Below are 15,274 nucleotides of genomic sequence, written 5' to 3'. Positions count from 1 at the left end.
CTATCAATCTGGGATCAAAAATTGGTGTAGAATCACAATGGTAATATATATTTAATACCATTGACTGCTGCCTTGTTGGCTGTTTACAGAAATGTATGTAGTAGCTCTTTAGTGTGTTCAATCCTTTCCATCAGAGAAGTCTGGCAATTGCTCATTCTCCACAAAGACCCTTGTAAAGATCCATAACGTCACTCTTCCCATTATTGTTTGTTTGTGTTTGTTTGTTTTAAAAAAAAGCAGGATGCCATCAGCAGGAGATTGCAGCTGCAAACACGTCCCAATCACAGCAATATGCTTGTAATACTCAGTTCTTCATTCCTAGAGCTTCAAAAGTGTTATTTTTAGGATATAAGACTACACATCCTTTTACTGAAATTCAGATTCTGCAGGCTCAGTAACTCTCCCAGTGTGTGACCAAGAACAAGGATCTGATGAAAATGAACAAGCAGCAACTCATCCAAATAAGGAAGAAGGGATGCTTGTGGGCAAGAGAGACATTTAGGAGGAACAGGCAGTAGGAGCAAAGAGTCTGTATTCGATTGAGGAGAACTAACTTCTGCTAAAATAGTTCACTGCTTCAGGATCCTAATTGGATCCAAAACTGTTCCTGGATTTCCTGATAGTAGCAGTATTACCTTTCTTCATCTAGCAATACAACAGTAGGTGAAGAAGGGTGAACCTTACAACAGTTACTCACACCTCTGCAACCTCCAGCTTCTCTACTGCAATGGTCCACCTACGGCTTCCTATGATGTCCACTCTGAAACTCCAGGAAGCTAGGGAAGAAAAAAAGACTTCCCATCTCAAGCTGCTGTAAACATAAAAGACCTCCTTTTAATCTCTGTACTGGTTCTCAGTTTGCTTTTGGGACTCATTCAAGGTGTATGGATCATCATCAAAAGGTCTAGGACCTAGTTATTTGAGAGTCTCTCTCTCTCTCTCTCTCTCTCTCATATGTTAGCACATCACAAAAGTTAAGCAGAGATGGGGAAACATCAAAATCCAAATGGCCAACCAACTCCAGGACTCGAGGGTTTGCACCTCTGGAATTTGCTATCTTTGCAGCCTACAAGACCCAACACATAGAAACCTCCAGTGCAAGAAACCCTTAGTGCATGGTTTAAAAAACAAAAACAAAAAAACCCACTCACAGCAAAGTAGTGAAGACCTTTTTAGTATTCATTATCATATAATTTTGACAGGTTTCCATGCCCCTACTTGCTTTATGTCCCACCCTCTGGGCTCATTTTTGGAAGTGTATATTTTTTTATATGGAAGGCATTTTGAAAAAAATAATGTTTTAGTTTTTCTTTTATGGGGTGCATTAGGACTGCTTCTGTGTGTTTTTTCACACATTAACGTTAGAAGATTTTCAGAAGAAACAGGTTTTTACACATTTTAAATAAAGTTTAGTAAATAGAGATTAGGCCCTTTTTCAATAATTTACAAAAGAAAGTGGATTACTGCAAAGTGAGAAAAAGGAAAAAAGAGAAAGTTTTAAAACTGCAGGAAAGGAAAATAGAGAACATTTTAAAATGGCAAGAAAGGAAAAAAAGAAAGAGAAAAAGTTCAAAACAGCAGAAAGGAGTAAATAACACTTCCTTATTCACTTTCTCCACAACATTCATGATTTTATAGACCCCTATCATATCCCCTCTTAGCTGTCTCTTTTCTAAGCTGAACACTGGAGTCTTTTTAGACTCTCCTCACATAGTAGCTGTTCCATACCGCTAATCATTTTTGTTGCCTTTCTCTGTACTTTTTTCCAATTCTAATATATCTTTCTTGACATGGGGCGACCAGAACTGCAATGCAGTATTCAGAATGTGGGTGTACCATGAATTTATAAAGTGGCATAATGGTATTTTCTGCCTTATTTTCTCTCCCTTTCCTAATGATTTCTAATATTCTGTTAGCTTTTTTGACTGCAGCTGCTCATTGAGCAGATGTTTTCAGAAAACTATCCACACTCCATGATCTCTTTCTTGAATGCTAACAGCTATTAGACCCCATCATTTTGTATGTATAGTTGAGATTATGTTTTCTAATGAACATTACTTTGCATTTATCAACATTGAATTTCATCTGCCATTTTGTTGCCCAGTTTTGTGAGATCCTTTTGTAACTCTTCACAGTCTACTTTGGACTTAACTATCTTGAGTAATTTTGAATTGTCTGCAAAGTTTGCCACCTCACTGTTTTCCCCTTTTTCCAGATCATTTATAAATATGTTGAACAGCACAGGTCCCAGCACAGATCTTTGGGATATCCCACTATTTACCTTTCTCCACTATGAAAACTGACCATTTATTCATACCTTTTGTTTCCTATCTTTTAACTGGTTGCTGAACCAAGAGGGGACCATCCCTATTATCCCCTGACTACTTACTTTGCTTAAGAGCCTTTGGTAAGGGAACTTGTCAAAGGTTTTCTGAAAATCCAAGTATATTATATCCACGGGATCACCCTTGTCCATATGCTTGTTGACCCCCTCAAAGAATTCTAATAGATTCGTGAGGGATGATTTCCCTTTACAAAGATGACATTGATTCTTTCCCAGCATATCATATTAGCCAGGATGGGTAAGTAATGGTGTCCCTAGCCTCTGTTTGTTACAGGATGGAGATGGGTGGCAGGAGAGAGATCACTTGATCATTACCTGTTAGGTTCACTCCCTCTGGGGCACCTGGCATTGGCCACTATCGGTAGACAGGATACTGGGCTAGATGGACCTTTGGTCTGACCCAGTATGGCTGTTCTTATGTTTACTCTTTTATGTTTTTGGCTTCCCCCATTTACATAAGAACATAGCAATGATCGAGCAATCTCTCTCCTGCCATCCATCTCCATCCTCTGACAGACAGAGGCTAGGGACACCATTCTTTACCCATCCTGGCTAATAGCCATTAATGGACTTAATTTCCATGAATTTATCCAGTTCTCTTTTAAACGCTGTTATAGTCCTAGCCTTTACAACCTCCTCAGGTCAGGAGTTCCACAAGTTGACTGTGCGCTGCATGAAGAAGAACTTCCTTGTATTTATTTTAAACCTGCTGCCTATTAATTTCATTTGGTGACCCCTAGTTCTTGTATTATGGGAATAAGTAAATAACTTTTCCTTATCCACTTTCTCCACCTCTTGATGGCTACAGCTAATAAACTAAAAGTGTAAGTTCCTAGGACTACAAACATACTGCCTTCCCTAATAAACCAGATTTTGTAGGACAGGCTCAAAACTTCTTCTTTCCAGACATAAGAACATTTACTTTGTAAACTATTTCAGTTAACAGATCAAAAAGAGTTAGATCACCAATTTTAAAAAGTACATGAGGTTGTAGGGAGTAAGAAAGTTAATCGGCATATTACCAATAACATCAAAGAATTTAAATATACATGTATATAATTTTCTCTTCTCCACATACATCACTCACTCTTCCTGGACAATGACACTAGACCAACACGTTTGTGTTCCGGGTTTTATGCACTACCATACTGTTGTGTGCAGTTTCACAACGTCACACATTTAAATTACTGACTAACACTCTCAAGCCCTTCCACTTACACCAAAGAAATCCTTTTATGGTTTTTTTTAAAGATTTTATTAAAACCTCCCTTTTATTCATATTAGTTTTCTAAACATACACATTTGTTTTAAACAAAAAACATTCAGATTAAAATATATTTTAACAACATTTCCTTACTTGTGTCTTAGATTTATATATATGATTAAACAGAGACAAAGAATTGTTCTCACTGGATTTTAATTACAAGTTTTCCGTGGGTCTGGATTTACCATTCTGTCTTATTTATATCTATGCTTAGACTGTCAGTTTTCCAAGGCAGGAAGTGTCTTTATTTTTCTGTATTGCACATGGCCAATCACTATATCATACTGGCTCAGTTCATAAAATAATGTGATAATAAATAAATAATATATGATTTTGTTAAATTCTCTATTCTCCCTGGAGCCAGTGAAGGACAAGAAATAGATTTCCTAGGATAGGCTGTAGAAGGACTAAAAATAATTCACCGGTTGGGTCAGTTTTAGGTCAGGCAATTTCCACACAGACAAATCCAACAATATTTAATTGTATAAAAATACTTTAATTTAAACTCACTCATTCTTGGTGGGAACTTTATATTGGTCAAGAAGCAATGGTGTCACTCCACATAATTCCAGCGTTGACAAGGTGTCTAAACATGGCCAGTTTGTACCATACCAAAATACAGTAATAGATGTGTCATTATAAGAGATGTCCACTTGCTCCATTACATGTTCCTTTCCATTTCTGTCCTTCAGTACAATCACCCAACTCAAACTATATGTTCTGTTATTGAGGAAGTAAAAACAATAAAAAAAAGTTTTTAAAACAACCTGTCAGAAGTGACAAGAACAATGTATGGAACTTTAGAAATTCAGTCAGCAATGTCCCTTTTATTTTCATTAAGTTTTACCTTGTGACTAAATCACATTAATCAGATCGTGAGAGCATCTCCCCATCATGATCAGAATTCACAACTCTATTTCGCCATACACAGATACCATATAAAACCACTAGGCCAACATTCTGAATGTAGCTTGGGAGTAAACACACTTTATGACAAAACAATACTTACTTGATAGCTTCTTTGGTTTTAAGTGGAAGCCCAGTGTAAGGGTTTATAGGTTTCAGAAGCTGAATTATTCTAGTTTTGCCAGTTGCTATTTGTTTCATGATATATTCGTTCTTCCAATATCCCGATTCTCTGTCCTGAATCGTAGCATGGCTTAGTAAGACAGCTGTTCTTTCAACAGATTTAGTTTTCCAATTTGTTCTTTTAGGTGGAAAAAAAATGGAGTAAATTTTGAACCAGATCACACTGGAAAAAACATTCAAGAGAAAAACAAAGTAAATCCCATAAAGAATTCTTACCAGTGAGGGCACAGATCAGTAAAGAACAGACCCACCAGCATCAGAATTAAAATATACAGTTGCATGTGCATCTCAGGCATGATTGAGAATCTTATTAAGAAAAAATATATTATCCAACGTTAAGAACAAGTTGTGTTTGTTTGATTTAGGTGGAGAAAGGGAATACTAATCATTTCTAGAAAGTCCCAACATCTAGGTTTTGCCTCAATGGCTGATGTCCTTCTGTATTCATAATTTCCCCTTCTTTCAGTTTGTTGTTAAACCCCATATTCTGTATTAGTGTGGATATGCTAGAATTTAGATTGCGGGGAGAAAGACAAGTCACATAATGAGAACCAAAGAGCATTTATACACATCTTGATATTTTTGTTGGATATAAAAAGTTTTACCTGACATCATAACACATGAGATACATCCTACTTGTTACTCATTACCTTCTCAATCAATTCTCACTGAGATCAGTGGGAACGTCTGAGCAAAGACTGAGTAAGGACATCATAATCATAACTAACAGGGAGATGCAAAAGTGCCATTTGTGCTGCACTCCCCACCTGTCCTCAGCCAACACCATGCCAGGGCAGTCACCTGGTACAAATTAGAAGGATGCTTTAAATTGTGCTGGCTGTTAATGTCCCCAAGGGCTAATCCAGCAGCGAGGCCATACTAGGGATGTACCGAACATGCCCTTTTTGTCCCAAGCCACATCCCTTGCATCATGGCTAGAAGAGGGTGGCATCAAAGCTGCTACAGTGGTTCCTCACCACCCAAGAGTTGCCACTTTTCTACATCAAGAGTGTTTTATAAGTGTTATCTAGTTAATCCCCACTATACCCCAGGGAGGTAGATAAGTATCACTTATGTATGGGGAAAATGAGACAGCAAGGTTAAAGGATTGCCCAATGCCTAAAAAAGTCAGTTTCAGGGCCAGAATAAGAACTCAGGACTTCCCAATCCCTAGTCTTGTGCTGCAGCACTAGACAACATCTCTCTCTCTTTCTCATGCATTTTTGTATTCATTTAAAAAGCACCCTTCCTTCTTCATGTTCTAATTCTTTTCCTCTGGAGCTGTCCTTTCCTCATTAAAACACGTTAAAATCATACAAATGAGAGACGATGGGAAGGGAGAGGGGGACAGTATGCAGTAAATATGTTACCATTTATCCTTTGAATACAATTTTACAAATGATGAACAGGATGTGCTACCACATATCAACCACACAATCCATAGTAATTATACCAAAGACACATTATGGTGTTTTATTTCTCACTTAGAAATTAGCCTCACCACAGGATTTTCACATCCACTGGCCAGCCAGGTCTTCCTTACCAATCCCTGCTTTTTCCCAGATTAAAACTATGTTATCCTGCTCTAGTATGTTTCTCTGGGTCTTTTTCCATAAAATATTCAGGGCTTAGATGGCTCCCAGGCTGACCTCTGTCCAAGAAAAGAGTCAGTCTCTCTCATAGCAGCCTGTTTCCCATGCCCTCAGTGGCTGATGTAAGTCACTACACATCACTAACACCAAGCTCTGTCTTCTTATGAGTACATCATTCCTTTTGTAGGGGCTTCTCTGGGAAATCAACATTAGTCTGATGGTCTAATTCATATAAGATTTATGTGACGCTTCCTCTCTTCAACTCTTTGAGCTGAGGCTGTGTAAGGCACACAGCCTGGGAGGCACAACTGGGGAGCTGCAGAGAGGCCCCCTGAAAGAGGTTGCAAAGATCATACCACCAACAGCCCAAGCTTTCAAGTCTCCTCCTCTCCCTTCCCCCTCCTAGATTCTGATTTGAAAAAGGAATTCAGGATGGAGAAGTTAGATTTCAGAGAAAATCCCAGAAGCAGAACAGAGAGCTGAAAATGTTTAGCACTGGAGGCTGAGATAGGAAAGGAGACCTTGTTCTCAGAAAGGTCCAAAACATCCCTGAGGCGTCAAGTACAGCATTTACCAACTAGGAGGGAGGCATGCACCAGACTAAGCTATTGCCATCTCTCCCACTGACAGTAGTTGCAGTCATTCATGGTGTGAGCAGAAGAAAGTAGCTGGGAAAAGACAAAGAAATTATTACGGGCCACAAGCTCCCTAAACCGGGGTGCCCCCTTGCATTTATGTGGCCTGTGTGATATAATCACATTTTACAATGAAATGAAATCTGAGGTTATTTACAAAGTATATTTCTCGCCCTCATGGTTGCAAAGTAAATCTACCATATGTAAACAAAATGCAATCAATGCAGTGAATGTCAGCAGATGCAAGCAGACATTTCAGACCGTAACTCAGAGGTGTGGATTTCCCTGACTCCTTAATCTCACTGGAGTGTCCGCTCCAAAGCCTAGTGATGACACTTCAATGACAACAGAAACAATTTCAGTGCATATCATTTTAGCAGATGGGGTGGGGAAATGGAATGGGAGAAATTGGAGAAATAGTGGTGGGTCTAAAGGCAAGCAGATTCTCTCCCTAGTGATGCTAAATACAACAACACGGTACTGAAAAAATGATACCTAAACATTTTAATTACTACACAGAGGTTGACCTCTCCACTTGATCCATCTGCAAAGCTCCCAATGACATCAGTGGGAGATCACTATGAATTGAGTCTTAAATTTATACTCTGACCCATGGACCATAATTAAACATGGAATTTAGCCCTTTGAACTGACACCCCTGCGATAAACCTTTTTCTATTTGTTTTTCCTCCTGTTTTTATCAAAAATAAATTCATTGCATTGTGACAAATGAAAGCAGCTGAAACCATCACCAGAACTGCCTGCCTACGTAAACCCCCTGCAATAAAGCAGGAGAAAAACTGGAATGAAAAAGGAGGAACCTGAAAGGAAGGTGTGAAAATCCCTGCCGGTGAGGAGGGAGCTCCGCAGCCTATGCTGGTTTATCTAAATCAGAAAGAAAAATACAAATGGATCTTATAAAGCAATAAATGCAAACGGGTAAGTTTTTAAAGCAGTGTGCTTGGTTTTAGCCATGTAAGTCCCATTAACTTTAATGGAACTCACACAGCTAAAACTGCATGCAATATATTGAAAATTTACCGTACAAATTACAATACAACAGAAAAATAGCTGCTGGGTACTTACATCAATTCCCTGGCATCAATGAAACTAAATTAAAAAGTCTCATATAACTCAGGTTAACTTGACTGCTGTGAGATTGAGATTACTATGTTTCCCCGCTTCCTTACTTGTCATTGGCCAGATGATAGAAGCGTTTATTCGCACAACCGATACACAACAGGGATACAGCATCCAAATAAGAAAATATCTTCAGTAGTATCTCTGATGGCATACTGAAAACAAAAAGGAAGGGAAAATATTACTGGACTTATGTGCAAAATAGAGTTTACAAGTGGCTAAAACCTTTAACCCCTCAGCACACGAAAGTGAACAAAAGAGAGAGAAGCCACCACTTCATAAATCCACATGTCAAACCAGTCTTTATAAAACATTGTGTTCTCACCTAAAGCATTAACCTGCAGCCTTATCAGTTTTGATTTGTTGCTCTGATCTGAAGCCTTTGCTTACTGCACTTCACAACAGCCTATTGAAGTGGTACAAGATGTTAACTGCAAACTTAGTTCCTCATGCATTCATGTTACTTTTTTTGAGCTTTAAGCCAATTTAGTTGTGAAAAGTAACAGAGAATTCATTCAAATTATGTGAAATTATTCTGTTCACCCCTCCTCACCCCTCCTACCTCCCAAGGTTCACAGTCTTTTTCATATCATGGCTCCACATTAAGTCACTCACCACTAATACTTCTCAAATGTATCCCAGAATCTTGTGTATTCATTATCACCTTTCAAGTGTCAGGTCTCAAGATACTTTACCAACAGTGCCTACTCCAAGCCAAACTTTGGTGGGATGCTGTATCTCTCCTCAGCTCCATGTGTACTTATAAAAGGTCTAATCTAACTGCCATTAAAGTCAACGGAAAGACTACCGCTAACTTCAACAGGACTTGCAGGCACCCTTAGAGCACTTCTGAAAGCGCAAATCTGTCTTCCACTGTGGCTGTCAGGCTGTTCAGTGAAGGGATTCCCTGAAATCCCATTGCTGCTGCTGCTTTGCAGTCACCTGCTGGAATGTGCAAACCATAGCCTGGGGCATGAATTCTTTGTCTAGACTCTAGGGGTTGAAAGCCCCAGGTCATTAGATTAACATTTGCGCATGGTACAAAAATTTGAAATAAACTTATTCTATTGTCCTCATTTTTCTGAGTGTTGCAGTACCCTGGTGTCAGATCTGCCACTGAACAAAGGAGGTACTGTGGGAATCAGCAACCTTAATGTCTTTCCTGACGTCTATGTCCATTTGCAAGTGACCGAGCAAATCAATTGTGGGTCAGAGCAAGTCAGCTGTGGTTCTTATGAAGAAGCTGGAGGTTTAATACTACCGTTTACTCCAGCAATTTGTGATCTTCCAAACACAGGTTGATAAATACCACTAAATACTAAGGGAAATATGTTAAAAATTCAACATCTAAGGGTATGGCCACTTGCAATCCCGGAATCTGATTGAAACTTATGCTCACTTTAATCTAGCTAGTTCAGATACTGAAGCAGTGAAGCCCATGGCAGCATGGGCTCCAACATGGGCTAGCCACCCAAGTCATTACTTGGGGTCCCAATACAACTTCATACCAAGTAAGATACAAAAAGAGTTAAAAATAGTATCAAGTAATTCCCTTGTTCTAGCGTCCCATCCACCAGTTTTGGATTTTATAACTACATTTCTCCCCCCCTCCCCTTTTTTTTTTTTTTTTTTTTTTTTTTTTTTAAGAAAATGCTTTTCCCTCTTGCTGTGTGAAAGACCCACACAGACAACTGGGAAAAGTGATTAAATAATTAGCTACATATGGAAATTAGGAAAATGGCTGCACACAAAGTGCTATCAAATGTACAAACTAAGCAAAATCAAAGAAGTTTCTCTCATCTTCCAGTTATAATAATCTCAGACATTACTTGTAACAGGAGGTACAAGATTTTTCAGAGAGAAATGTGATTTTTATGTTGAGGGTGTCCCTGTAATATTATCAGACACAGCGGTACAGTTCCATCTTCAAGACCTAGTCTGAAGGAAGAGGCCACCCATTTTACACACCCCATCATTCTAAAATTCCCTGTGCTAAATATACTTCTCACCATGAAAAGTATTTAAAAGTTTAATTACAAACTGTCATTTATTAAACTAATGCTGTAACAACCTTGATTTTAAGAAGCGATATAGTTCATTCATCAAGACCATGGGGTTGCACAAAGGTAACTGAGGGACTACCATGGCCTGCAGAACCTTCATTAAAGGGCGAAAATGCATGAGAAAAGACACAGTTTAATACTCAGGGCCCAATTTGAAGCTTCAAGGTAGGCTGGTAAAGACCACTCTATTCACTTTTATACTAAGAATATTTGGTGTGGAAATCACTGAGATACAAACATGGAACTCCACTAGACTATTTTTAAACATGATTATATTTCAGCGCAGAACAGCCCTTTAAAATTTGATTATCATATTGAAGCCACAGACATACTCACCTCTCAATGCATAGGCAAAATTTTGATTTCATAGAAGTCTTCTGATAAGGCCTTTGAATGCAAATATTTTGGGTTTCAGATAGTTTTGCAGACATGGCAGCGAAAATTCCTGACCTCTTACTACAGACACAAAGATAAGGCTATTAATAGTCACATGATCATTAACTGGGAAAAAAAATATGTATCAATATGTACTATGCATCACAACAGAAACAAGATTCAGAAAGACATGTTATATGGCCAATATTTCACTTCATAATCAGCACTTAAGTAATGTGAAATAATTACGCTAATGGTAGGAAATGGGGCTGGAACATATGGCCCTGCTATGACCACTCAAGTCAATCTCTACTGATACTCAGATGAATGGTGCCACGACAATACCCAATCAGTTTTACCAATGAAGACAATCCATTCACCTTGTTACAAAGAGCAACTCCACCATGGCCAGCATAATCATACTCCAAAAGAGACTGCTAAGGACTCAAGCTGCTCAGACTGTAAACAGAGGTTTCACACCAAGACATAGGACATTTTTGTTGACCCACCTAACACTGGCATGTTAATAAAAATAAAAATCAGTGTAACTTATGCTTTGAATTTGTCAGAGCCCAAGAAAAATTTCATAAAGCTATAAATCTGGATCATATCTAAAATATGCAAGTATATTACCACTTCAAATCTGCTTTTGTGTAACGGTATATATTTTGCAGTCATAGGAGTACTAAATCACTAGATAGGTGGGTTTTGCTGCTGTTTTTATGTATTTAGTTTTTAACATGTGCTGGAAGTGTGAGACAAATTGCCGTTTCTTCCCACAAAACAAAAAAGTAGCATGCTTGTGCCAAGTGCAAATAAAGCCACATACCTTAACCTGCCACACATTTTATACCTAAGTTTCCAAAATAGTAAGTATATTTGAAACTATCTATATATTCATAATATTCTTAATCACCATCAAACCCCACAAAAACTCTGGAAGAAATAGCAGAATATGAAGATGGAGCCTCAGAAACCTAATCAGACTCTGACAACCAAGCACCCTGTAATGCCATAGAGTAGAGCTTCCTATATTCTGTCTTTGTTAATGCTCCAGAGTTTGGATTGCCACCTGGCATTCAAATATCTGGTCAATCCAATTCTCTGTTCCTAGGCAACCAACTGAGTCCGGGGATGCTTAAAAAGAAATCTAATTTGGATGGACACGGCAGAACATTTAATGCACATGGGTAATAAATAAAGAACATTTTATGGTCATGGAGCAGAAATAAAACTTAGATAAGGAACAAAAATTAACTTTGACCTCTTTACATACTGTGCTACCTTCACAAATTACTATCCCATCATAGTGGAAATCCCTAAGATCCCAGTGGGCACCATTAGAAGCATATTTCCTTCTGATCTAAAAGTCATACAGTTCACACTTCAGAAGCCAATCCTCTAGTGCGGTGATTCTCAACCTTTCCAGACTACTGTACACCTTTCAGGGGTCTGATTTGTCTCGTGTACCCCAAGTTTCACCTCACTTAAAAACTACTTGCTTACCAAATCAGACATAAAAATACAAACATGTCACAGCACACTATTACTGAAACATTGCTTACTTTCTTCTTTTTATCATATAATTATAAAATAAATTGATTGGAATATAAATATTGCACTTGCATTTCTGTGTGATACTTGAGCCTGTTTTTCACTTGCGAGCCTTGTCATTCTGGGAGGCAGTGAAGCAACACCAACAATTATGTTTTTCTCCATATTGACTCTATTCCTGTAAACTGTTGTAAAACTAGGCAAACACTGTAACTAGATGAGTTGACGTACCCTCTGGACGTCTGTGTATCCCCAGGGTTATGTGTACCCCTGGTTGAGAACCACTAATGGACCAGCACGATCAGTAATAACATTTCTAAATGTATGTCACATATGATCCTGAAGGTCAGATGTATGTGTGACTATGTCTACTACTGTTAATAGGTAATTTTGGATCAAAGCTGACATTTTTGATTGTGAAAGGGAAAAATGTCACTTTGCATCTTTCAGTAAAACTGCTCAGCAACTGGAACACAAAACACCACCCTTAACAGGTTAAAGAAAACACCAATCTTTAGCTGTGCACAGGTTAGCAATACCGCTGTCTAGAAAAAGGGATGAAATTACATCATCTTGGATGAAGCAATGTCATTACAATTTCTGTGTTCTGAGGGAGGTTTTCAAAAGCGCTCAAGGGATTTAGGATAATACATCCATTTTAAAGCCAATGGGATGTGTTCCTAAATCCCAAAGGTGCTTTTGAAAATCTTCCACTCTACTTCTACACCTTTCTTAAGTCTTTGTTTTTAAAAACTTGTATTCCATTTATTATTTTTCATCTTTCAAAACAAAAAGTCCACAGTTCCCTAATTCATCAACTAATTCAATCACTTTCCCATCCACTGTGTGCGCGAGGATAAGAAATCAGTCCAAATACTAGAAAAACTTTCATCACAAAACAGATAAAGCTGGCCTGACACTTAAAATCTAATTGCCAGATGTTAATCCCCCACACTTTTTTTTTTTTTTTTTGAAGTGTCATATATCATTATATTAAGAGGCTCAAGCTCAAAGGCACAACAGCCTCAATGGTTGATTCAACAGCTGTTCAATTTGTGGCACTCAGTTTTGTAGCTGTATTTTCACCTCAATAACCTGTAGTATATGCAAAGTGGAGACAACCTTTTTTTAGAGAAGGAGTAATCTAGTCTGTTTCAAAGAACATAGCAAGTTGTAATTAAAGTTGTGACAATATTGATTGTTCCCAAAATTTTAAAATATATCTAGTCATAAACAAAGACAATAATAATTTAAATGGCTATTCCTCATGTCATCTGATGATGTCCAAGTGCTTTACAAGGGGAGGGGGTATTACTAACCCTCTTTTACAGGTGGAGAAACTGAGGTGAAGAATGGATAAGAAACTTGCCAAAAGTCACACAATCAGAAGGGTTGAGAACACAACACAAGTCTTCTGACCTTGCTACTAGGCCAGCATTTCTCAAACCTTTGGAAGCTGAACCCCACTCCAGAAAAATGAAACCTGACACACCCCCACACTGCAATCACAGAAAGTGTATAAATTATATTCCTGGGGGAAATCACTGCGCATGCACAGAATTTATGTCCCCCACAGATTTCTTTGTTTTCCCTCAGAAAAATGGCTTTCTGATAGAGAAATAAAGGGAAGCCATAAGAGCAGTCATGCGACCATCCCCAGCAGTATGTTTTGGGGGCCCAGGGCAGCCGGCAGAGGCCAGGAGGAGGGACTGGGGAAGACCCGGCTCGTGGCTCCTACCCTGCGCCGGGCTCAGCTGCTAGTCCCAGCTGGGCTGGGGAGGACAGGACTTCCTCTTCCCTTGCACAGCATCCAGGGCCGGGTCAGACCCACTCCCAGATTTCTCCCCCGGCTGAAGGAAGTTCTGAAAACTCCCCCTGTACCCCCCCCACTGACTGCACCCATCGCTCCTCAGCTGCAGGGGGAGGGACCCTCAACAGGGAGCTTCTCCCCCATCCATGCAACCCCTGTGCATCCAGATCCCCTTATATCCCGACACTCCCGCCGAGCCTCCCACTCCTGCACCCCTCCCCCTCAATGAGCCCCACTCCCCCTGCACCTGGACCACCCCGATGAGCCACCCGCACCCAGATCTACACCCCACTGAGCCCCAACCAGCTGTATCTGGACCCCCCCACTGAGCCTTCACACCCATACCCCCCGCCGAGCTCTATCCCCCATATCCAGACCCCCACCACTGACCCCCAACCACCTTCACCCCCTGCTGAGTCCCATTACCGTTGCACCCAGAACCCTCCAGCAAGACTCTGTGCATCCAGATCCTCCCTGCACCTAGATCCCCCACTGAGCCACCCGCACCCAGATTGCCCCACACAGAACCCTCTCAACCCACACCTGGATCCCCCCACACTTGGATCCTGCCTTGCTGAGCATGCCTGCTGACACCTGGTACACCTGGCGCAGAGGGGAATAACTATATCAATCAATCAATCAATCAATGTGGACGCTCCAGCATGGCAGTAGGGAAGACAAGCCACTGGCTGCACAGAGGTGGGAGATTGCCCTGCAGTCCCCTCCCTCCCCTCCCCTCCACCCAGACACGGACTCAGTGGTGAGGCTTGACCCGACCCTGACACAGTGCAAGAGCTGGGATTGCCCCAGAAACATACCGGGGTCCTGACCCTCCACGCCAGGTGCACCAAGATAGCAAGTGAGAGGGACAAAGTCTCACATGTATGACCAGCCCTGACCCCCAATCCAGGTGTGAGGCAAGCAGGCTCTGGATGGCGGGATCCAATTTTGGAGGGACTTAGTGTGTGGGGGATCCAGGTGTGGGGTGAGAAGGTTCTGTGTGGGGCAATCTGGAGCAGAATTCCCTCAGGAGTATCCTTTGCATGCACACTCTTACCTATGCCCATAACACTTTTGGAAATGCTGGTGTAGATATTCGTAATGTCATGCTTCCTCTCCTTTCTTACATGTACTTTCATGAACAGTGAAATAACTAGTTAATAACATTCTTAACTATTACTTAGTCCTGCCTTGAGTGCAGGGGACTGGACTAGATGACCTTCTGAGGTTCCTTTCAGTTCTACACTGCTGTGAGTCTATGATTTAGAGCAGTGTTTCTCAAATGCAGCCACAAGGGGCTTTTTGTGCGGCCACAACAGCCTCCTGGTCGGTGATGGGGGGGGACAAAATATCGGCATCTCCCCCTCCCTCCCTCCCTGTTCTTCCTGGATGTGCTGCCCTACACCAC

At 40.3% G+C, this 15,274-nt stretch overlaps 1 protein-coding gene across 1 annotated transcript in view; it reads right to left on the bottom strand.

Annotated features, from left to right (window-relative positions):
- The window catches only part of FBXO15 (F-box protein 15), a 49,345-nt gene that overhangs the window by 20,195 nt on the left and 13,876 nt on the right, over positions 1-15,274 (bottom strand). The window contains exons 2-5 of the mRNA XM_034762520.1: positions 10,464-10,583; positions 8,115-8,219; positions 4,618-4,860; positions 4,119-4,328 (exon numbers count right to left, since the gene is read on the bottom strand). Of these exons, the coding sequence (XP_034618411.1) occupies positions 4,119-4,328; positions 4,618-4,860; positions 8,115-8,219; positions 10,464-10,583 (678 nt within the window). The remainder of the gene's footprint in view (positions 1-4,118; positions 4,329-4,617; positions 4,861-8,114; positions 8,220-10,463; positions 10,584-15,274) is intronic.

The sequence above is a fragment of the Trachemys scripta genome, chromosome 2 (assembly GCF_013100865.1).
Source record: "Trachemys scripta elegans isolate TJP31775 chromosome 2, CAS_Tse_1.0, whole genome shotgun sequence".
Lineage (NCBI taxonomy): Eukaryota > Metazoa > Chordata > Testudines > Emydidae > Trachemys > Trachemys scripta.
The sequence above is the reverse complement of the archived record's forward strand: the minus strand, read 5'-3'. Positions and strand labels throughout refer to the sequence as shown.